The sequence below is a fragment of the Gavia stellata genome, chromosome 21 (genome assembly GCF_030936135.1).
Source record: "Gavia stellata isolate bGavSte3 chromosome 21, bGavSte3.hap2, whole genome shotgun sequence".
NCBI lineage: Eukaryota > Metazoa > Chordata > Aves > Gaviiformes > Gaviidae > Gavia > Gavia stellata.
In genome coordinates this window covers 14,296,362-14,321,230 of record NC_082614.1, presented here as the reverse complement: position 1 = coordinate 14,321,230, position 24,869 = coordinate 14,296,362, and the positions used below count along the sequence as shown (strand labels likewise).

The 24,869-nt window shown below is 53.9% G+C and overlaps 1 protein-coding gene across 1 annotated transcript in view; it reads right to left on the bottom strand.

Annotated features, from left to right (window-relative positions):
• Positions 1-22,752, bottom strand: part of CUX2 (cut like homeobox 2) — a 67,902-nt gene extending 45,150 nt beyond the window's left edge. The window contains exon 1 of the mRNA XM_059827927.1: positions 22,690-22,752. Within this exon, the coding sequence (XP_059683910.1) occupies positions 22,690-22,752 (63 nt within the window). The remainder of the gene's footprint in view (positions 1-22,689) is intronic.
• Between the last annotated feature and the right edge of the window lie 2,117 nt (positions 22,753-24,869).

Genomic DNA, 24,869 nt, shown 5'->3' with positions numbered 1-24,869 from the left:
GCTCCAAACCATCAGCTGAAGCTTCCTAAAGTCTCTCCCCAGTCATTAATGGTGGTAATTAATTCATCCCGCTTTTTAAATAGCGTTCGATGTATGAGCCTGCCTGCTCGCATCTTGATCTTGTGTTGTCAGGGCTTTGATAGAAGAGATACATAAACAGCCTGGGTGACCATACGTCTATTGATTATTAGCGCAGGCAGATTTAACACAAACACCGTAATAGGACACATCCAAACGAGCTTTAGGAGATGAGAGAGATCAAGCATGCAGCAAGTGGGTCTACACAGCCTCGTCCGATAATTCCCAGTATCCAGGAGGAGTTTGCAGGTATTTGGCCCTGCAAAAACATCTGGAGGAGTAACGCCGGGCGGATGCTACCAGATCCCAAACCACCACAGTCCTCGTAGCATCGTGTATGGGTGCTTGAGGCGGGGAAGAGAGGCTCAACCAGCAACAGCAGCACTGCATCCCTTTCTGAACACTCTTTTTATCTCTCAATATTATTTATTGCTCCGTTAAATTGGCAGTTCCCTCAGTGAGGAACTTTCCCCCCCTCCCCGACTCGCTGCTGCTTCACAAGATGCCAGACTCAGGGGCTAGCCTGCTAGACGCCAACCCAACCGTCCTCTTTCAACAACATTAATTATCTCGAGCTTTCCATAACAACAACAAAAAAAAATATCTTGACCCCACCGGCTGCCAATAGCGGAGAAGCTCGCGGAGGAAAAGGCTTTTATCTTCGCATCTCAGAGAAGAGCCTCGTGTTTGATCAGTGGGGTTTTTTTTCCTTCCCTCTTTGTACATTTTGAACTTTATAGACTGATTAATTCCTCCTATAGCGGTAAACTGCTGCGCGCACTCTCGAGTGTTGACTTGATTTTCTTTCTATTAAAAAATAAATATCTTCATAAGAAATTAAAAAAGCTTAGCACATCTTTGCTCCGTAAGCAAGTTGGAAAGAACCTCAGCCTGGAAGAGTGGGATGGAGGAGGGGAAAGAGGCGAGTTGAAAAGATTTCTTTATTTTAAATTAAAGTTCAGGATTAAAGGCATGAAGCTTTCAAGAGTTATCGTGAAAGCCTTTTTAAAAGTCCCAAGTGGATAGTCCATAATCTTCTTTTAAATGGCTAAATTTAGAACAAGAAACCCTCCAGCCCTCTGCGTCTGGCACACGGCACCAGCGAGGGCTCGGGACTTGGGGTTTTTAATATGATCACTGTTTCACGAATACCAAACGAGATTTAAACTATTTTTGTAAGCCCTGGCCCCACAAAGCCCAGCCTTCCCGGGCTCGGTATCCACAGGGTAACAAATAAGCGCCCGTCCCCGCTGCCCATCAGCGCGAAGGATGAAAGTCAGGAGGAAAAGATTGGAGCCGTTGAGTTCAAAAGTTATTTTTTCCGGCTAGGCAAGGAAGGCAGAGGCAGGCACCATCCCCAATATCAACAGGCCAGATCAAAGATCCCATTTATTGTCATTTATTCCCTACTTTTTCATTTCACCAAATTATCTTAACCCTTACCTCTTGTCACAGATCAACGGGCTGGCTGGCAGAAACTCCGAGCTGGTCACAAAAAATACAGTTTACATTTTACTCTCTACCTTGCAGTTTAAGCTCCTTAATCGTGTCTAACAAATAAAGGATTTGACTGAGTTCACAGCTACTTCAGATGATAAACGCTTCCAGATTTATGGTAGTTATTCATGCAAGGACTACATTGCATGTAAATCAATACCATAAAGAACAATTTGCTAAAAATATAAATACCATGTTTAGTCTTTATGGGTATTAGCGAAGTGGGATTCTGCATGGCTATATGTAAAATAACTGCACCCGCTTGGGTGCCCAAGCTGAGATCAGAATAGCGCAGATGTGTCCACCCTAAAAATAAGAAGTAACAGCAACGCCCGCTCTTCCAAAACCGCTCCTGAAGCCCCGCGGGTCCGGGGGACTTTGTCCTCTGTCCACATGGATGCTTGGTTACAGAAATCAGAAATAATTTGCAAATAAATGCAAAAGCTGCTGCAAACCCACTCGCAAGGAGACGCTGGCCTTCGGCAGAGACCTCCCCTGCTCCTGCCCGTCCATCTCCCACCGCAAACCAGAGCTGGGTGCCAGTGGCTCTTCCACCCCGAGAGCACCCAGCCTGACCATCACCGGCGGTCTCTTCCTTTGGCCGATGACAGGGGCAGGCAGCAGAGACTTGGGGGTCATTTTTGTTGCTGGTTTTGGTTTTCCCGCTCCGGCCGGTGCCGGGCATCCCCGTCCCACGGCCGGCAGCAACGTGGGACATGCCACCCACCACACCCAGGCAGGACGGGCACAGGGAGAAGGACCCCTTCCCCCCGGGACCAAGGGCTGTGCCGAAGAGAGACATCTCTCCCTGTAACTACATAACTCAGAATAAAAAGCCGAAGCTCGAACACAGCACAATTAATGCGGGAAGCATCGATTTCTGTACGGCACCAAGCTGGCTCATTAATTCCAGGTGCTCCTACAAGCCAATTCCAGCACTGGCCCCCCTGCACAGGAGACAAACGGAGAATATCGAAGGCTGAAATTCCTTCATGCACTGACCTTTTATCACCACGGAGCTTCAAAAAACACACAGCCTCAGCCGCTCCCCTCCCCAAAACCCACGTTTCGGCTACCGGCATTGCAAAGCCACCGTCCTGGGAATGCCAACGCGGGGCCACAATTTCAAGGGCAGCGCTGCCTACAGCCTCCTGCCTGCCTCTGCTGGGGACTGGGGCGATGCTTGGGTCCAAGGGATGCCTTTTCGGATGCGAGGGACAAGCCACCTCCATGTGCCTCACCTCAGCCCCCGCCACCGCATCCTCGCAAAACCCCCTTAACCCCTCGGTCCGCCCAGCGACACCCTCTTCCCCCCGGCGTGGATGCAGGCGGCGGGGTGATGGGGATCCCCTGAGCTTTTGGGGAAGCCGCTGGAAGTCACTTAACCTCCCGCAAACCATTGGAGACCGACGCTGCTGCCCCAGTGCCACCCGGCCAGGAGAGCATCTCCCCACGCCGGGAGGCTGCTGCCCCAAACAGCCCCAGGGAGCGGGGCTGGATGCAGGAACATGGGTCAGGCAGCCAAAAAATAACCCCGAGCACCAGGGTCCGTGCGGCTGGAGGAGCAGATGAGGCTGTAACCCATCTGGGAGCTGCAAGTATGGGGATGGGAGACAGGGGACCAGCCAGCCCGGCCCCCTCCCCGGCACCCAAACCACCCCCCCGCACCGTACGGGACCACGTCCCTACACGGGGGTCGGATGCGGCAGACGGCAGGGAAGACGGCAGCATCCTCCCCGCTGTAACGAACGCCAAATCTGGTTTGCACTTGATAGAGCCTGACAAGAGCAACAATCACAGATTAGTAAGAAAACTTCTTGCTTTTCAACAAAGGTTAATAAATAGTGACAGCATTAAGTCTCTTCTGATTAACTATGCTGAAAGATATTATTGCCGTTTGTAACACGGAATCATTATTGGATTAAGCACAGTGTATAAAAATGAAATGTGAGTTTTAATCTCAAACGCAGGCTCTCCATGCTCCAACGCAGACCGGGCAACTCGCAAAAGCTTCTTGTATTAAATTCCATAACTCCGGCTGTGAAAAGATACCATCTAAACCATGTCGCCTTTCTAGTTTTTTGGGGGATTTTTTTCTTTCCTCGACTGTAACAAAGCCACCGCGACTTGACTTGAGAAGCATCTAAAAACGAGCCACATGTTCTGGCTAAAATTAAGCCTCAAATCCCCTGTCATTTCCGAATACAGCATCTCCCAGGGAGGATTTCGCTGCACTCCAGCCCCCAGCATGGAGCGGGCAGGGATGAGGGCAAGGAACAGGAATTGCTCTAATTAAAGAAGCACTAAATTAAGTGCTTCTGCCCCCGCGTGACCACCCCTGTGCTTCCTCGCCCCGTGGTTCTGGGCAGAGACGTGGAAACGTGTGGACATGGCACGGCGGGACATGGTTTAGTGGCCATGGTGGGGTTTGGTTGATGGCTGGACTTGATGATCCTACAGGCCTTTTCCAACCTTAGTGATTCTGAGACATCTCGAGGGGCAACACCCAAGGGCAGAGCAAGGCAGGGACAAACCCAGCGCCGGGGCCACCAGCGCCGAGTGTCACAGCGGGGGTCAGCCCACAGAGAGACCCCCGCAGAGTCAGCGAACAGGGATGCGATGGAGCCTGGCCGGTGATGGGGTGGGATGAACACGGAGGGGACTGTCCCCAGCACCCCAAGCCCGGGATGAGCTGTCCGGGACGTACGGTGACTCTTTAGGAGAGGGGACACGGTCCCGCGGTGTCACGCTTCCTAAGGGACATCCCGCTCCCAGTGCCAGGCTGTGCTCGCTGCACCAGTGCTTGGAGGAGAAGGATGGGAAGGGACCTGGGAAGGGCCCTACAGGGATCATCTAGCCCAAGATGTTCAAAGGGAAAAGATTTTTCGAAGAAAACAGTTAAAAGCAAGAAGAGTGAAGGCAGCGCCCAGGCTGACGCCGCTCGTGTCCGCACAGCGGAGAGGGGAGAGAAAACCTTCGCGTAAACCTCAGGATTTGCTGTAACCTAACGATTTCCATACGTCACGTAAATTCTCTCCGGCTGCTCGTAGGACATTTGTGTACGAATCCGATGCTCAAAATAGAAAAAAGGCGCTGCTGCATTTAATTAGACATACTCGGGCCAAATCCAGGCACAGTTACAGGCTGCCTAGCGCCAACGTCGTTACAGCAGGTAGCAATTTTACCCATTTCTACTCAAAATTGTCTACTGAAAAAGAAAAGCTCATGATCGAGCAGAATGTTGTCAGCTTGGGGGTATGTTCGGGATTCCTCCCCTCCAACCCTCCCACCAGGACTTAAAGCAATCTCCAGGCTTGGCCAGGAGAAAATCAGGGCGGGGAGATGAAAAAGAAACCTAATAGTAGAAGTTCTTTTTTCCGCAGAAAATACCACTTTTATGAAAAACAAGGTGCATTTTCTCCAGAAAAGGCATTTCTGAAGATATTCTTGCTTGAAATACTGGGAAAAACAAAGCTGAACATCTCCCAAAAGAGAAGATTTCTGTTGGTTTATTTTAGGACAATTCTCTCACGTTTCTCATTCGTACTGTTGGTATTACGCCTACCTTATTTCACTCCACAGCACCGGGGCTAGTTTATAACATGACATGATACCTTAACTACTCTATTATTATATTTTTTCTTATTTTTATTTTTAAATGGTTAAGAGCAGCTGCTAGTTAGCACCGATTGAAACCCCTTATCTTCTTTTCTGGATGAAAAGGGGGTCTGTTTGTTGTCATGAAACCAGTTTGCACCTAGATCAAAGTCTCCGCTCTTTGCTTCGTTGGAAAAGTGTTCGACACTCGTGTCAAAGTGTCAAACTATTTCATTACCACGCAAAGCGGAGACACTTTGACTAGAGGAGATAAGATGTTTCCATCAATCAGCATCCAGAAACAGCCTCCCCACTATGATTAAAAAAAATGAAATAATAAGGTGGTTTCAGCCACAGCATTCGAACTGTGGATGCGCTAATGAAGCGACGTAGTAATAAATAACGGCACCAAAGCAAAGCCTGACAGCAACGCATCACCATCCCACGATGCTCCTTCTGGGGTCACCGGCCAAGACTTGGGGGAAATCCCACTTGATAAACGGGAAAACAGGGAAAATAAAGAACCGCTCCCCGAGGGGAGGGGGATGCTGCTGCCAGCTCGTCCCACCATCAGCCCCGGTGCCCCGGCTTTGAGGCAGGAGTTTGGGGGATATCCCTGGTCTTGCAGGTGGGAAAAGATGAGTCAAGCCTGAGAAATGCCAGAAAGCCTAAATGCAACCCATCTCTCCGCCCATGGAAAATCAAACGCGTAGGTGGGAAAGCCCACACCTTCATCACCTCGCAGCCCGGGCGCAGCGGGGATGAGGATGGACGAGGGACGGGATGAACCAGAGGAACATCACAATGCCCTCAAACAAATCACCAGCCCAACGAACTGCAGCCCAAGCCGACTTCTTCTGCGGGGCGCCGCCAAAAACACCCCAACCAGGCAGCCCCGAGCAGCGGGCAGGGCTCGGGGACTTCCATAAAGACAAGGAGCCACCTATGAAACCAGGACCAGGTCAGCAAAGCCCCAGGAGGGAGCTGGGACCCCTTGGATATAGCAAAGGGGACGGCAGCCAGTTGGATCTTGTCTTAAGGGACTCATCACGTGGGCAGAGTGCTTTTGCCATTTGGAAAGGACAGAAATTCGTTGCAAAATTTAGTTAGAAAGGAAGATCTTAGGTGCCGTCAGCTTCGCCTCCTCTGAAAAGACCACGTAGTAGCTGTCAGTGGTCAAAACCGTTTTGGCGAAACACCCCTGAGATGTGCTGCTCCCTATTTCTGCACGTTCCTCCCAAATCCATCTCTTGCAGCAACACGTAGTCGGGGGCTACGTGGTGACATGAGACCAGGGGACACTCGTGCTTGGTGCCAGGAGGCAGCACGGGGTCCCTGCACAGCATCATCCCACCGGCACCACCGAGTTACGCCAAAAACGGTAAGCACACCGCCAATGGGCCAGGGGATCTTCTCGAAGGTGGGCACAACCAATATGTTTGTTCAAGGGAAAATAGAGTTGGAAGCAGCAGCCAGCCGTGGTGGAGATTAGAGAAAAGCCTGCTTAGACCTGGCCGCACTGGAGGAGCCGTACAGGAACACTTCATCCCTCTGTAAATACGGTCACCGCAATGCCGGCAGAGCTGCCGGCTCCGAGACCACCTAGAAGTTATCAGCTGAGCAAATTCTGCTTGTTTAATTTTATATTGCTTTCAGGCACTTTCACCTCTCCGATTTTCCCCAAACACTCTCGCTGGAGGAAGGAGAACTTATTCCTTGGGCTCACCCTCCCATAGGATGCACACGGATTTACAGAAGCAGGAGAAGAGCAGCCGCAACCCGCACCGAGGATGCTTCCCGGGTTAATTCAGGTCGGAGGCGAGCTCCTGGCCGGAGCGAGCTGTGTGGGGTGTGGATGCAGATCCTCTCTGCTAACCTCTTTGCAAACTCCTCTTGCAAAATTGGTTTTTAGCAAAGCCACTTATCACCTTAACCATCTATCGATTCCCTGACTCCTGGCCAGAGCTCCCAGGATCCAATACAGCACGGGCAGGAAAAGCAGAAAAACACAACTGCAAATGAGGGCACTAAAGCACGCGGCCGAGATCACCCCGGCGAAAGCAAAGGCCCCCGACCACAGGCAAAGGTGGCGGTCCCAGGCTCACCAGGGACCTCAGCGCCCTCATCTTAGGGCAAACGCTGCCAGACAGAAAATTTCTGCTTTTTTTTTCCCCCCCCCCATGTCTGGCAGAGGAGAGATGCAGGTGACCCAGCTCCATCCCACCAGCGCCAAATCCTGCCCTCTGACGCAGTTGCGTCACCAAGCTGGGACCCGCGCACGACCCCAGCATGACGCCGGGACCCCCGGCTCCCGCGTGGCAATTGCAAAAGAGAAGAAATAAATAACCCCACCCCGAGCATCCTTCTCCAGGGATCGCACATCACCTGCATCCGCGCTCCGCAGCCAGGACCGCCTGGGAGCGGCCGACGCCAGGACACAGGCTGCGAGCAGGAGCTCATGGCCCCGCGCGCTTCCCAGCAGTATCGATCTCCCAGCAGTAACAGCCAGTATAATTTTGCTTAGCTTCAAATACCTGGCGATCATGAATTCTTTGGCCACAAGGTTATAAAGCATTCTCTAAAACATGAGAAAAAGATTAAGCCTGCTTATAGTTAATAATATACTGTATACTGTCTATCAAGCTGGCTGTTTGCTATTGAGAGCCTACTATTAGACACTTATTTAAAAGGCCTTTCAAGGCTTCCCAAGAAAGTGCAGTTATGCATTTTTTTTCTGGCAAGAACTACTATAGATAAACATCAATTCGCTCCTGCAGATCACAGTCGCAGTAAATAAATTTTTCAGGAAGCTAAGTTCCATACAAAGCCTCCTCAAAGCTCCCATTTCACACAACATCAATGTTTGGCCTCTGAGAAATAAAAAGCTCTAAGGTTGCTTCATCCAGAGCTAAATTATCAATTGTAGCTGCTTAAGAAAAAAATCAAAATAGTGCGTTTCACTGCGACATCAGCGCGGGAGGTAAACAAGACAGTTGCTAGATGGTGATGCCGGTTAGAGCCAAAATGGGGAGAGACGGGGATTTTGCTGGTGATTGATCTGGACCCTCTGCGACGGCGTCTGCAGCCCCGAATGCATCGCTGCGGCTCCGCATCGGTGATGATAAGGAGGGAGCAACCAGCTTCGGGCAAGCTCAGCAGCCAGTGCTTGTGCTATTTTCTTTTATAGCTTTTTAAAGTAGCAGACTGGGATTATCCATTATAAAGTATTTGTCACCAAAAAACCCCCACACCGGTTATAACCGTAAAAGCCGCAGCTCCTCGGATCGCTCGCGAGCTGCTCGCAGAGGCGCAATGGAGGGAGAGCCGCCCGGCACCCGGCTGAGCCCATGGCAGCCGCGGCGTGCCGGATTTTGCCGACTCAGACCGTGGGAAGGAGTTACGACCCATCGGGGCCCAGAAGTGCTTTCTGAAGCAGCTCGCCGGGATTCAGCCGCAGGATGGGATGGGAGGGCAGGAAAAGCGTCTCGGCTCACCTCTACCTAACAATGATGCCCTTGCCATTTTGAGTGGCGGAGCCGGTACCGCCGCAGAGCGGCGTCCCGTGGGGCTGCTGTCTGCCCAATAACGTGGTCCTTGGGGGGCACATCCAAACCACGAGCTCCAGGGCTTGCTGGCACTGTTGGAGCCAGGACCATGCTAATATTCAGGACGGTCCATCTGCTCTTTAAATAAAGAGATGCTGGGCTTTGTTATCATTTAATTATTAGCCTAAAAAAAGACGGAAACACAGAAACCCTTCCAGGCTCAGGTCACGCATCCTGGTAGGAAGGGGGGTTCTTCAGTAGGAGAGCACGGGATGGGTAAGGAGACAAGGACTGCTGCCAAAAGGCAATGCACATGTCCCCCAGAGCAAGACCTAACAAACCCCGCGATGCCCAAAATTGTTGGAGCTTCATACGTAGCTAAACGGCTTAAAAATCAACAGGGAAAAGGACAGGACAACGTACTGGTCTCGGTAACTCCAGATCCATCCAGCGCAGCTTTCGAGCCGCAGATGGGGCTGTACCCGCTGGCCTTGGGACTGTCCTGACTCCAGATTCCTAGACCCAAAACTGAACCCTGAGCTGCAAAGGTGCAACCCCCTCGCATGCCCTTAAACCGCAAAGGAAGCAGCAAAGCCCCGTTTCCAACCCCGCCGGTGCGGTTCGCTCCCACCGCGTGCCAGGACCCGGCTCCCACCGCGGCACACCCGCGAGGGCGGCAGAACCGGCCCCGGCGCGGTTTTGGGTCAATCTTGTCCAGAGCAATGACACTAAAACCCAGGGACCCATCGGTGATTCATTTGCTCAGTTGCTAAACACAAGGGCAATTTTGGGAGTTAATAAGTTACCAGAGGAGCCACTGCCTTTCCTAAGCACAAGAACTGGGCAGCTTCCCACTGCCCGACAACGGACGCTAAAGACCGATGTCTCCATCGAGGCTTTCTAAGCACCCGATACTAAATAAAAACCAGGTCAGCTGCCCTTCTACTCTTTGCAAAAATGTTTTTCTTTCGACTCATCTCAGAAAATAACCAGCAGATGCTCAACAGAGAAGCACGCTTTCCATCACTAAAATAAACTTAATTTTGAAGTCATGAACTTGTGACACCCATTGCTCTCCTGAAAATAAAACCGCCAGGGATGATATAATATGCATATTTAACCTTCTGATGTTGCTAATGTTTTGAGCAGGAATTGATCTAGCGCCCGCTGACAGGCGCGAGAGCCCGTACGCTGTCGCTGCGGCTGTTCGCAAACACCTATTACCCGCAGCGTTATTTCCACGTTATAGCAATGAGCCCTTGGGCTTACGGTACCGTTAATAACCCAGGGCACTGCGAAGCCCCGAAGGAGACCTCGGAGCGGGGCTGGTTGTGGCCGAAGGTCAGCAAACGCCGGGGAGGTGGGTGCCCACGCAGGGCTGGAATAGGCTACGGCACCCAGCGGGACCAGGGAGCTCATCCCACCGCCGGCATCAGGCTTCAGCATGCTTTTCCCGATGCTTAAATCACTACCTCATCAAATCAACAAAAAACCCTATATATCTATATATATATATTCATAACCAACAAAAACCTATATATATATATATAAATTCATATAGACAAATATTTTTAAATAAGAGGCAACTCGTTCAAGAAAAAGACCTGCCAGGAGCAAGCCCCCACCCAGCCATGATCTTAATTCATCCGTGGCAAGAGGGAAAAATATTTATTTAGGTTAAGGAGACTGCCAGAAGGCACAAGTTTTAAAAGTAAAATCCCAAAGCTCCCAGGGGCAAAACCACGCAAATTCCTATCATGACCGAGTTCTTATCTATATCAATACCTGCCAGGAACAGACTGTCCCCAGCCAGCCACCAGCGCTCCTCCAGCAGACGCAGTCACCTGTATGCTAGTGACGCTCTTCCCGAAGTTGTATTTACGAGACTTTTACCTTTTCTGTTTTTTAAAAAAAATACGAGTTTTGTTTTCAGGGAGTCTGAATAGCGGTTAACACTTGTTTCAAGCCAAAATTTTGAGCCAGAGGATTCCACTTTGGAAAAAAACCTTATTTTATATATGCCTTTGCAAAAAAAACTTATTTTATACGTGTCCTTATGAAAAGAAACGCATGCGGTTATCAAGATGCAATGCAATATGGCAAGTTTGGGATGCTTTTTGTGCCGCAAGTAATCAAAAACAATTTAAAAATTAAAAAAAAAGGCATCTGCCCGGGTCCCCACCCAGTATTTAACTTTTCATGGGAATCCAGCTCTTTTAGTACTAATGATGAAATCAAAGTTAATCCCTCTGAAACTTTGCTGGGACCCAGGAATTGGGCCAGGACCTTTCCGCATCCCACCGGGGTTTGTCCCCCGCTCTCCCAGCACCCACGAGCCCATCTCGCAGGTGCTTCGGTGGTCCTCGGGGAGGGGAGCTCCCCGCAGGGGGGCCCGGGAAGGGGTGAGCCGAGCCAAGCCCCCCCCCAGCTGCTGTGATATATAAGATTTGGTGATGGGTAAGTAAATGTTTTTCCATCGCTACCACCAGATAGCTAAATCAAAGCTTCAGCGCGCCCTCGGATCTCTTAAACAGCAGCATGGATTTCCTACCAAATCAGTAGATGAATCAAATACCTGGTGCGAGGCTGCAGATAATCCCGACGATTTATTTTGGGGGGGCCGGGGCGGGGGAAGGCGGGGGGCAGGCTTCAGCCCCGGCGAGGATTTGCGTATTAGTAAAAACAAACAATCCTGTAAATAACGAGACCCTCGTCCTGTCTCCACCGTGCTACTCTTATTGAGTGAGTCAGATGTTCTGCTGATTAAAAATTGATCCATTTCAAAATCTAATCAACAGAATAGGATTCTTTCATATGTTATCAAGGCAGCTGCTGACAACAAAAACCAAACCTGTTATTAACCCATGAACCCCGATGACCTGAACCTGGCTGGGCTCTGCGACTGTAAATTATTCAGTAGTCCAAGAGCAATACCCGTAAGCCTGATGAATTTACGCCCCGACCGGAGCCGGTGGGGGTTAAAGCCAATATCACAGACCCGAGGGTCCCCGGGGACGCGGTTCACGACACGCTGCCACTCTGTGTCATGCCTGAGAATACATTACCGGCATCTGCCCGCCTTCGCCTTGCAAATGTCTAGTCCTTTTTCTTGGGGTTTGGGATTTTTTTGTTGTTTTTTAAATGACTTTCTGGATTCAGCAGGGTACCGTAGGGAGCAGCCCCACGCCGGCGGTGCAGCCGAGCCCAAGCAGCCCTGCGGGCACGGCCGGTCTCTGCTCAAGCCCCAGGTCGCTGCCGTCGAGCGCAATTCATAGAGCAAATCGTTTGCATCCCCGCTTTAACCATAGCCCAGCACTGCTGGACCAGCCATGGAGGAACAGGGAAACTGGGAGAGCAATTGGGATTTTTTTTTTTTTAATGTTAAGCATTATTTTTAAGCCCCGCTCGCGTGCCTCGCCCACACTGCTCAACACGATGATGGAGACATGGCAATGGGTTGATGCCATCACTGGGTATTGCCCTGCAGGTTGCCTCTCGGATCTTGCTTTATGGGTTGGTGACATGTCACCGTGGTCACACCGTGCCCAGGGGACACCCAGCTGGTGCGGACCAGGCCTGGCTCTGCCAGGGCCCCGACTTGCACCTCCCCAAAAAACCACCCCACTCACCCAAAAGCACCCAGGAGGCAGAGAAGCCCCAGCCTCACCACGGGCTCCGACCCTGCACCGCTGCCAGCACCCGGAGCAAGCCGGGATCGCTGCCGGCTGAGCCACAGCAGCAGCGCTGGGCTCCCCAAACCTCAAATCAACATCTTTCTGCAAGTTTGGCAGGGGGAAATACCAGTTTTAAATGCAGGTTTTGATGCTTTTTGGCGCACAGACGCCCTGCCCAACACTGCTGAACATTTTATTTTCTACCCCAGGCTGCCCGGGCGCTGCCCTGGCCACCGGCAGCACCAGCCTGGTGGATCCGACCCACATAAGAGGGAACGGGGAAAAATCGGCGCCACATAAACCAAGCTCGAAGATAATGACAGCTCTTCTCTTAAACCGTAATATATTTATAAGTTTAATGACTCTCTGATCTCTCCTTAAAGCCCAAATAACCCCTGGGGAGCCCCCTCAGAGCGGCCGCAATCGATCCCCGCTGCGCTGTGCTCTCCCAGCGAGCGGCACCCCCCAGGGATGCTCCACGCATCGGGTGGAGGCGAAACCCCTCCTGCTCCCCGAAAAACCTGCTGGGTGCCAGCACCACGCCAGAGCTTTTCAGTTATTTAATAGTGAGCCCTTCACCATCCTTCACCCCACAACCTCAGGGGCACCCGGGGAACCCCAGCTGGCAAGATACAGCTAGAAACACTAGGTATTGACTTGTTTTTTCCTATTTTAAGTCCAAAAGCGCTTTAAAAACAACCCATAGAGCCCTCGGCAGCGGCAGTGCCCGCAGGGATGCTCCCCGGCCGCCCTGGAAGCGAAGCCTGGGCTCTTCCCCAGCGGGGATTTTGGAGAGCTGCACGCCAAAGCGGCTGGAGTCGCAGCCCGTCCCCGACGTCAGCACGCAGACGTCGCCTCCATCGATTTTTGGATCCAAAGCTCCGTTGAAGGCGTCAGGGCTGGGGGCGTGAGGGCAGGGCACAGCCCCCTGTTACGCAGGGGTGGGAGAAATTAAGAAAACCAGCAGCAACTGGGCAGGGGGTACCATCCCTGCCAGCGGAAAACACATGCAGAGCATTTTTGAGTTGTTTTCCCCTTTTTGAAAGCCTCCCCCGTTAAAGGCTTCTGGCTGGACATCCCCAGGCTCCACCGCCGGAGCAGGTGGATCACCCACGTAACTCCCGGACTGGGGCTCTACGAGCCCCCTCCTGCTATGGGGTACCTGGATTAAACCCCCCCGGCAGGCTGCCGCCCCGCACCCCTCCTCACGCACCGTCCTGCCCACCCGGCTCCAGGGCTCTACAGATGCCACCGGCGAGACCTCGCCATGTGCTTTAGCATCCTTACAGGGATGCCGCCCCGTGGGATACCAGAGCGATCCAGACACAGAAAACGCAGCAGGGTCTCGCCTCTTGGTAAATCAGATATTCTGTATAACGTCATTATATTCCAAGGTAGATATCGAGGGACGGGTCTTGAAAGAGAAACTGAGCGCGGGATCTGGCCCGGGAGCAAACCCATCCCGGCACAGCTGGGGATCCGTTCCCGCGATCCGCAGGGATGCAAGTGAACAACCGCTGGTTTGTCTCGCCATCATCAGCATCACCGCGCTGGGGAGCGCAGGGCTCCCGCGACCCAGCACTGGCCATCTACCCCTCCGCTTCCTCCTCGCTATCTAATAATCACACTTGTGTGAAGCTGTTGCCGTACATAAGGAAAAGAGAAAACATCCTTGGAGAGCCTAACAATCAGACAATTTTTAAGATCATGGAGCATTAAACCATTCCCAATAGGGTTTACTAATCAAACAGCCAAATCCTTCATAACCAACCAATCCCTACAGAGCAATTAAATCCTTCCCCTTTAAAACACTTGGCACGCCGTCTAGGGAGAAAAAGAGAAATTTGCAAAATTCATTTGATAAATTAACCAGGGAAAAGAAAGAAGTGAATCAAGCTTTGTTCTTTTCATTTTTTTTAATTATGGAATTCACAATGCCTGAATAATGTTTAATAAGAACTATGAAAATTCCTAACAGTATTACAACACAACACAAAAGAATTAACCTGGTTACCGTGAAAAATTGCATATTTAATTAAGAACAGAGAGTTCAAAACTATCCAGAGATTTCAAAAGTACCGTTGCCTAAGGGGCTAAATTACACGCTCGCAGTGCTGCTAACAGGGCTGGAGCGCGCAATCATTACCCAAGTGTCCCCATTAAGTGACAATGGGCAGATGACATCAAATTCATTTCAAAAGCAACAGGAATTGAAGCATTCGCTTGGGTAGTGGAAGGGAAAGCGACTATCCTGCTGGTATAAACCAGACCCCTTGTTGATAAAGGCAATAATTAAAGAATAATGTTAATTAGCTGCTTTTATTTGAAAGAAAAGTGCAATGGCAGGAGACGCCGCTACCTCTGCGGCGTGCACCGAGCAGAGAACGGAGCGGGCGAAGCTGCTGGCCCCGGATGGCTGCCACCATCCTGGATGCCAGGACATGTGCCGGAGCCGTGCCGGGTCCCGCCGGCCCCAGCCAGCCCTCAGCAGCTCTGCCAGGGCTGGGGCGAGTTAGGAGGTGGTTGGGATCAGCAGAGCACAGCCCATCACCGGAGCGGCACGGCCAGGGCATCCCGCTCCAGCGCAAGGGATGCGGCATCACCAAACGCGCACGGGGCGAGAGGCCCTGCGGAGGAGCCTCTGCCAGCGACTTGGGTGCTGAATTCAGGGCCCAAAGGTGCTGCTGAGGGGGAACCTCGAGGGACCCAGCACCATGCTCTGCCCCGCCAGGGAGGGTGGCCAGCCACCATCCTGGGGGGTACGGGGAGCTGCAGTATGGCGGTGCCCAAGAGCCTTCCTCCTGGAGGGCACCATCCTCCCCATCACCCCGTCCCAGCCGCCGCGTGCTGCTGCATCGCCCGTGGGCATCACCGGGGGCTTTTAGCAAGGCTGCTCCCCCAAACTGTGCCCCCCCCGGGGCAGAGCCCACCGCTCCCCGGCTGCACCGCCGGCCCCCACCGCTCTCCCCTCGGCCGAGAAACCCGGGGGACAAGAGGGGTAATAATTACCCAGCTCCCGGGGATGAAGCAATGTTTGCAAACCGCTCCGAGAGCCGCAGACGAAGGCAGCTCTCCCCATCGGTGTGATTAATAAAGAATAAATGTCCTCTGCAGCCAGGCTCAGCAATAACACGCCGGCTCCGGCGCCGATGAGCGCCTGTGCTTACACCGCACATTACAAGACCCACCGCCAGCGCCAGGTAATACTTTATTATGTTATCCCGACAGAAGAAAACAAAGGCTGCCCGAGGTCCCGACTTCGGTGTAAAACTGCAGGAGCGTTACCAAAGGCAACGGCGGCGTGCTCAGAGCGGCTGACGCACGGCACAGCTCCCACCAGAGGAATATTTACACGGGGTTCAAATTGGTTATTTACTTTTTTAGAAAGCCGCGGTGCAGAAGAACTAGCTAGCACGCATATGCCAAGCAATTAATATTAAAACGGCCGTGCGTTAGCGGCGAGTCGCTTAAACTGCAGCTAAATCAATACTCTGGGGTCCTGTTGCAGCTTTGGGGAAATCATTAAGTGCTACACCAAAGTAGTCAAAAAAATAATTACACAGCAAGGCCATATTAAAAAAAAAAAAAGGCACTGAAACCATTTTGGAAGGAGTCGCCGGCGTGTTCAGCTGCGTGAAATCGGGAAGATCAACGTAAAAGAAAAACCACCAATGGTGGGGATGCGGCACAGCAGCTCTTGGGCAGACACGGCCAAAATAAACCATATTAAACATACAGATGAAGTTGAAGGAGCCCGTCGTCGCCCGCTGCCCTTCCGACAGCGTTCCTGCCTGAGAGCCTGGGGTGAGCAGTTATCGCCCTGCGTGTCCAGGGCCCCCACCACCACCCCGAACTGGGATGCGGCAGCGCTGGCCTGGGAAGGGGCGGATGCCACTGTGCCCCTGCTCGTTAACAACCACCGCGGTAAATAACGAGCACTTCAGCTTGCCAGCCTATCTAAGCCTTTTGGTTAGATTTTACTGATGACCCCCCGCGGCTGGCGTCTCGCTGGCGTCGAGAGCAGGTTCTTCATTGCGCTGATACATCCTGGACCTCTTTGCAAAGATACCCCGAGATCCTGTGCAACCGAAGCAGCGCACGCAACCCTTCCGAGGGCCCTTCTCTGCGGGAGACAATGGACAAAGCGCACAGCCACGTACCCAGGGCATGGGCACAACCACCGTGATGCTGCCAGGCCTCTTTTGGGGGCAATTTTCCCCAAGATGCTAATTTGCAAGAATAGCCCATCCCTTGTACCCCAGGAGCAGGTAAACTGAGGCACAAAGCCATCGCCCACAGAAGCGAGCGGGTGCTGCGACAGAGCCCGACCCAGCGCCGGAGCTGTTTCACTCCATCCCAAAGCACAGAGATTTCTCAGCCTGCGACGGGGAAGGGGACACGATCCCGTTATTTTACGGTGAGCTGGGAACAGGAATCCTGAGTTTTAACCCTCCAGCAGAAAAACCCAACGCCCCACGCTCAGCCCCGTCCTCCCCACCTGCTGAGCCCCGAGGTGCTGGGGCAAGGCGCCCACAGACCCTGCTCCCCCCGCCGAGCCCCCCACCCCATCGCCAAAGCCAAGCCGGGAGAGGGGGATCGTAGCAAGGCAGCGATCCCGAGTGAGCCGGACCCAGCGCGGAGCCCAATCTTCCTTCTCGGGTTTTGCTGCCTCAGCAAGACGCACCAAAAAGCTGCAGGAAAGCGTGCACCGCCAAAAACAGGTAATTAAAAGAAACTCAGTCATAGATCCTAATGCAACATGCACGAGAAAGTGTTGCGAAAGGGGAAAACTTTTTAATAAAGTCTGCAAGTATATATTCCTCCTTTATCAACCTCAAGATTTATTGACCCAAGAAGCCATATTGACTGAATAAATCTTGATAATGACCCCAGCAGAAGTCAATACCTGCTTATTATCTCCCAAGTTGGGGAATTACATCTTTCGGTAATAGGAGCAGGATGGTACAAAGCGTTCTGAGAAACTTCACGCGGCCGTTTTGGGGGGAATGGATGCCTCTAATGTGCCTTTTCCAATCCGAGAGGGAATCTGCTACACCATTAATCCAGCAAGCGAGCTGCTATGTGGCGTCTATCTTGAGGTCTGGCTCTGGGGGAGCACACACCGTCGCTTTTGAACCCTAAATTAATTGTGTTTCAAGGCAGGCTGTTGTAGGAGCAGGATGCTGCAGCTCTCCATCGCCCTCCCTCCCTGCAAACAATGGCCCCGCATTTTCAATTTGCCATGTTGTGTCGGCAGCTCCCGGGATAATTCCCTGAAATTCAAGATGTGGGAATTCCCGCAGCCGGGGATGTACAGCACCGTGATTGCGCCGGCGCCCAGAGGAGGAGGGGAGCCGCATCGCCGCCATCCCACGGGACACACAGCCGCCCCTGGGATCCCAAATACACTGCTTTTCTCCAACCAGCAAAAATAGGAGGGGAAAACAGGGGAGCAGATGGGCCGCTCCAGCCCCCAAATCCATCGGCAAGCAAAGCCTTCTGCATTTAAAGATGGTGCTTCTTTTGCCAGCAGTTAACTTTCCGTTCAGCAGAGAAAACAGTAGCTATGGGACCGGAGCACACAACAATTATGCCTGCATTTTTATTTGAAGTCTCTGCAGACAGCAAGAAAAATTAACTGAAGGGAGCAGCTCCTCTGCCAGCATATGGAGGGAGATGAATAGCGAGTTCTGCATGCTCCGCTGAGGTTATCTAGTTAAGCAAGTACCTCCTAAAGGACTTGCAGGCTGGGAGTGTACTGTTTGCTTAATCTGGTCATAAATAATAATTCGGATCACCAAACGTTTTAACATTCAGCTCCACCTGCAGCACAAAAGCCCTGCCGAGCCCTGCCAAACTCGCTGCAGGAGATGACGACGCAGCCTGGCGACCCCAACGAAACGGCTCCCCTCTTGCCCTCAAGCCACGTAGGTCATCGATGCAAGAGGCTCCTCCACCGCCGGCGCTGGCCTGAGCTGGGGGGCAGCAGGCAGCCGCCTCCACCCCGTGAACCCCACCCCACGCTCTCCCCCATTTCGGTGGGCGCAGCAACCCCAAGCGCTCCGCTCGCTGGCCCCACGCCCATCCCCAAGCCAGGTAACCCACCGGGAGGTGGCAGAGCTGACACCCGTCCCTCCGGATCCACAAAAGGAAAAAAAAAAAAAAAAAAAAAAATCAAATTATATTTCCATCCCTGTCCCCTATTCACCTCCTGGTCACAATCCCTTTCCCCCCCTCACCCCCTCCAAGGCCACAGAGACAATCCACTAAACTGGATCAGGAGGCCAGCGCGTACATCTCTAATGGGCTGCAGCACGCACACAATTAATTAATGGATTTATTAATTAGGGAAGAAGTCACTCTTCGGGCTGGAATTGGGGTCACCAGTTTCTAAAGCGAGAGCTGCAGAGCTAAAGATAAACTCTCATTTTCTGCAGCTCTCTTCTTGTCTGGCAGCGTCTCAATTATTCAGCCACAGGAAAAAAAAAAACCCCACACATTTCACTTCAGGAACTTCATGGTCCGACTTTCTGCCGATGCACAAAACAGACCCAACAGTGTGTAGGACCAGGAACATGGCCCATCTTGTTCTCCTCTTCGCATATAAATTGGAAATATTAGAAATATCAATGATTGGCTTCTAACGAAGGATCTGGGGGAACAGTGGGATGTATGCTGCACCTCACGGTGGAGGCGTGGAGGAAAGGGACAGCACAAAGTGGTCAATGATGGTGACATCCAGAGACACGCGGGTCCCCCAGGCACCGAGGTTTTAACCGGCCACGCTGGAGCATCAGCTACACTTTGGTGGTCAGTTCAGCTGAACCTCTTTGGTGGCACATGGAAGGGACAAGCACTTCTGGCTGCCGTAGCCCTAGATATCTAAGGAAACAGGGCTCCCAGGTGAAGGAAAGAAATGCCACTGGAGTCCCTGCCAAGAGATGGGCTACAGAGCACAGCCGCCATAGGAGACAGCAAAGAATCCACATGAAGAGCACCAGCATGAATGCCCTAATCACTGGGAATGCCCCAAGAGGAGCACACAACTATCAGGCACCAGATAACCCAATCATGAGACAGACACCTGTAGAGAACCTGGCTTCGTTAGCGCCACCGCTCCTAAATTCATATTAATTAAACGGGACGATTCTGCAGCCCACGCTCCCCCACGCACGGGGAGTGGCTGGAGTCACTGGACAACACAAACCACGGTCACAACCCCACGACGCTCCTCAGCCAGCCCCGGGCACGGGCTGCCCTTGCATAAACCCTGAGATTTCAGGTCAAAAAGACAAAATCCCCCGAGACGGGGGCACCCAGAGCCCCCTCGGGCTCCCCGCTCTTCCCCTTGGGCACGGCGGTCGCGGGCACCATCCCACCCTCCACCTCTGCAAAGCAGGGCTGGGAATGGAGGGTGTTGGGTGCTGGAGGAAACTGGAAGATCCCACCAGTCTCTCCGTAAGAGCCCTAAAAAACACAGGGGACCCGGGGAATTTGCAGAGGTGAAGTTGCCCCTGCCCACAGCCCCAGAAGCGCCTTGGCCTCCCCTCGAGGTTCTCCTGCCCGCGGGCTGCTCCGCAAGAGCGCAGTTAAGTTTATTAGTCCAAGCTCCAGGAATTAAGCTTCAGCCAAGAGGACTGATAGCTTATTTACTGCTGTCGTCTATATAAAGAAGAATTTTGACACATTGTTAAATGATAGCACATTTAGATAAGTCAAGCTGTCATATCATTTAATGGATGTCTAAACTCCCTCTGTAGCTGATATGTAAAATTTATGCACTTCAGAATATCATAAGGTTATAATATTTTAATCACATCCACAGTTGGGTGTTTTTTTTTTTTTCCCCTCCCCTAAACTTCGAACAGCAAAAACATTCCAACAACCCCACCGCGCTCTGAGGCTCCCGGCACACCGCCATCCGGCAGAGCCGCCACCGAAGTTTCTGCCCAACTCCGCTCCGGCACGCGGAAGAGCATTTGCATGACAGGGAATAAACCGAAGAGCGTTTTATTTGACGAACCAAACACTGGAGCCGTATAGCCAGAGCTCATCTGCATAATGAGATGTGAAGACGTTTATAAAAGATGGTTATAATCAGCCTCTCCCCTCACTCGCGGTTGTATTTATTATCCCAAACCAGCAGCTCGCAACTCTTCCCATTTTTTGCTGGTTTAACACAGAACGGGTTAGATTAAAACGGCACCCGGCACGCAAAGCGTGTAATCCATACAATGCTAACGGGAACGTAATAAACCGAGCGCAAATTAAAACACAAAAAACCCATAAAGGTATGAATCCCGCTATGACTATTACACACGAGAAAGCTGTAAAAAATACAGCATTAGTAATGTACACAATAAAACAATCTCATAACCCAGTGAAATACGTCTGGTATTATCTTCGAGAGAATTTTATCTCTTCTCATTTCCGAGACTATTTGCTGTAAAAAGGCTCAACGCCGTTTCGATCAAAGCGCTGCCGAGTAGCACATTATCTACGTGTTTTACATATGCCCACCATTCATCAGGCTTGCTCAAACTCTGCCATCGCCAGCCAGCCCCAGGCCAGCAGAGCCGCTCATCAAAAAGGAAGAAAAAAAGGGAAAAGCTCTTGGAAGAGGAATAAATGGATTGTTTCCCTTCCTTTTTTTTTTTTTTGTATTAGTTTTTCTTTTTTTTTTTTATTAATAGAGGGCATTAGGCCAAGCTGGCACAAGGTCACCTTTTCCACCACAATCCCGGTGAGGCGTCAGAACTGCTGCCTGGACAGAAGTCAATCCCCACCGCTCCCTCCCCGGGCTCCGCACCCAACCGCGGCCACCCGCTCAAGCAGAACAGCGGGGAGGGAGAGCTGCCCACCCACCTCCCAGCCCACCGCTCCCTCCGGCAAAGCGTCCCCTCTGCCCCGACAGACCCACGGAGAAGTAGCTGCCAATATTTGTCTTTAAATAAAGGTCCGCGCGCAGCCAGGACAAGTCGTGATGTAGCGGGGAATGCTTTTGTGCCCGCAGCGCTCGGACCCGTCACCCCTTCCCGACCACCACGCCATGAGCGAGCGGCGATGGCGAGCCGGCCGGCCCCGGTACCTGCGTTACTTTTAGGGTCGCGTATCACGGATGTAGCATGTAATCTGCTTAAAAGCCAAAATGTATTAAACGCTGGAACTGTTGATCCAGCACCGAAGCCCCATAAATCGCATTTCAATTTGTTTACTCCCCTCCGAAGCGTGCCGCATTTTAAACTCCGTAATATCCTACAGGGATAAACCCATTTGATATCCATGTAAATGAGCGTTTCGGCTTTTGTAGCGGATCCAGGTTGGGTTTCATCCCATTATGCTGGGAGAGCTATTGTCTTAATTACCCCCCTCCCCGCCGCACAGGGGCCGGTTTAAGGTCACCGACCGCCAGCACCCCCCGCCAAACCTGCCCGCGCACACGGTAACAAAGGGACTCACCGTTCGTGTCACGGCCCGGGGGCACCACGGCGGGGTACGGCCGCCCCGACCTGCCCAGCGCCACAAAGGAGCTCCCTCCCGCCGCAGCCATCGCGGGTCCCGGCCCGCGGCGCTCACCCCCGCCGGGTCTCAGGACCACCCCCCCCGCGGCAGCTGACCCCCCGTCCCGCCGACATTCAGGGCTGACCGAGCCCCCGCACCGGCACCGCAAACCCCCGGCCCTGAGTAACAATGGGAGGGCGGCGGGGCTCCGGGCAGCCCCGCTCCGCCATCCCCCGGGCTACCGCGCATCCATCCCCTCAGTGAAGAGTCTCTGCCCTCCCGGCGCCCGGCTCCGACCGCGGGCGGGGCGGGGGGGGGGGGGCGATCACGGCGCCGCCGCCGCTGCCGGACACACACACACACGCACGCACGGACAGGCAGCGCGGAGACTCGGCAGCCCGCGGGCACCTGCGGCTCCGTTCCGCGGGCGGCGACCGCAAGAAACTTGGCGGAGCGGCGCGGGGGACCGCGCTCCCCGCAACTTCATCCCGCGCAACTTCCCTCCCTCCCTCCCGCCGGGGCGGAGCGGCGGCCGCCCCCCGGCCCCGCTGTCACCTCGGGGGCGGCGGGGCGGGGGCCGGGGCGGCGCGGCTCCATTGCCGCTAGCGCTGCTCCATGCTCCCGGGCGGCGCCGAACAAAGAGCGGCGGCGGCGGGGATCAATTTCTGATACCTATCGATGGGGAAGGGCGGGCGGAGGGAGGCGCGGGGGGAGAGGGAGGGATGGGGGCGGCCGCCCGGATCCCCCCACACACACACCCCTCCACCAGCCCCGCGGCCGCCGCCGCCGCCACCAACCTGGAGCCGGCGGACATCAAACCGCGTCCGGTATCGAAACATCGATCCCACGTCGGCGGCCATCTTGGGGGAGACCGGCGGCGCTGAGGGGCGCGGAGCGGCGCGGAGGGGAGCGGAGGCGACCGCCCGCCTCCACCGCCGGGGGCGGCCCCGCCGCCGCCTCGCCCCGCCCGCGCTCCGCGGGGAGGGAGGAGGGCGGCCTCCCCCTCCCACCCCGGGTCCACCCGCGGGCATGGCGGGTCGTGGGACCCCCCCCGCGCCGCCGGCGGGGCGGCCCCTCGCAGGCCGCCGCCGGGGAAGGGGCGCGGAGCCTGGGGCGGTCGGTTCCTGAGGGGAAACCGGTGTTCCGCCGGCAGCCCGCCGCCGCGGGAGGGGGAGGTCGCCAGCCGGAAGCCGCCGGTTGAACTTTTTCAGGGTTTTTTTTCCTTTTTCTTTCTAACCCGCCACATCCAGCACCTTTGGCCCTGGTGCGCATTGCCCCAGCAAACCTGCTCGCAGCCCCCCGCGGCCAGAAAACCCCGACATTCTGGTTTAGGACGGCTGTTTAAAATGACTTACCCCGGTTGGGCTCTGAAGAGCTCAACCAACCTTCAACACCAGAACAGGGCGCAGAGTAGCAAAACCTGTCCAGAAATAGCCCCTTCGCCTTCCTAACAAAAAACCAAAGAGCGTCACGATTTGCGCCCCAAGCTGCCCCACATCCTGCCGTACCGACTAGACCAACATCCCAAGCGCTTCCAGCCTGGATTTCCTTTCCCCGGGTGAAAGCGAGAGCCTCCCAGCAGAGCCATGCCGAGTTGGCACCGGAGGGACCCCAGCGCTGCCGGCCGTGGCTCGCTGTTGAGCGCCCGGAGGCCGAGCCGCCCCGTCGGGTGCGTTTTCCCAGCGGGTGTTTGCAGCCCAAGCGAGCGCAGCATTTTGGTATTCCTGCTCAGGAACAGGTAACACCCCAAGCTGGCGTGCAGACACGTGCCGGTCCCCACGCATGGAAGAGTCCGGGGCTCCTGCCAGGCTGTGACGCAAGCCCGCATCCCAGCGCCCACCCCGGGGACCCAGCGTGGGGCGAGCTGGGGCCACCACCACCCCACGGAGGGGCAGGCAGTACCGGAGCGTCGCCCAGGGCTCACAAGCCGCGGGCGCTGCTTTGCCCCTGAAACCGCAAAGAGGACAGGCGGCAGCCCCCTCGTTCGGCAGCACGCCGGTCCCCGCCGTCTTACCTGTCACCACGTGCCGCCGCGGAGATCCCCATGCTCGGACGGGCTGGAGGGAGACCATCAGCCGTCCCGGCAGCCTCCCCGCATGGACACCAGCAAACACGGGATGAGTGCTGCTGCAGCTGTCACTGGTAGTCCTTCACCGTCCCAGCCCCAAAGGTCTCGGCTCCTCTCGCTCAGCAGACCTTGCGGCACCAGAGCCTCCTTCCGCACATGGCTGGGGAGGAAGCGGCCCCTCGGCCGTCCTGGGGCTTGGCCCCACCTGGCAGCCCCGGTACTGTCCTGCTGCCATTACCTGCATTTCGCAGGACTCCTGAGATTCCATTAAAAAGCACTAATTTGAGTTCAGAAGACACCGAAGAAAAGGAACATCCTTCAAACTGCACCCTGCTCCGCAGGCACTTCCAGCTGTCACAGGGACAGGTCTGCTCCTCCCCTTCTTGCTGTCTGAAGTTCACCTGAGCCAGAAAAACTGTCCAAAAGGATAAGGCAGACACCCAAAGTGACCTTGGCACCATGCTGTAGCGTAAACAGCTAGGAAATGATCTCGTCCTTCTCATCTCTTCCACTCAGAGAAGCTCAGAGCTGCTCCCAATCCCACAATTGCAAAATGCCTCAGGCGGAAAAGCGAGTGAACAGAAAATCACAGTTCAAAGAAAGGATTTGCAAGAGCCAACGCAGTTTGTGTCAGGGAGAGCCTGGATGCTCCTGCGAGCCCTGCTCCAGCCGCTCCCCTGTCCCATCCCCCACCTCCAAAGCCGGCTGGAGAAGAGGGCTCCCACAGCACATCCTCCTCGTGGTGCTGCAACAAAAGCACCTGCCTGGAACCAGTGAACCCAAGTGCAATTGCAAACGCTGAGCAGAAATCTTGACTCCATTGGCATTGACAGCAACACTCCATGAGGGCTCTGAGAGCCCAACCTGCACTGCCCCTGCTTGGGTGCACCCAAGTTTGCTCCGGGAACC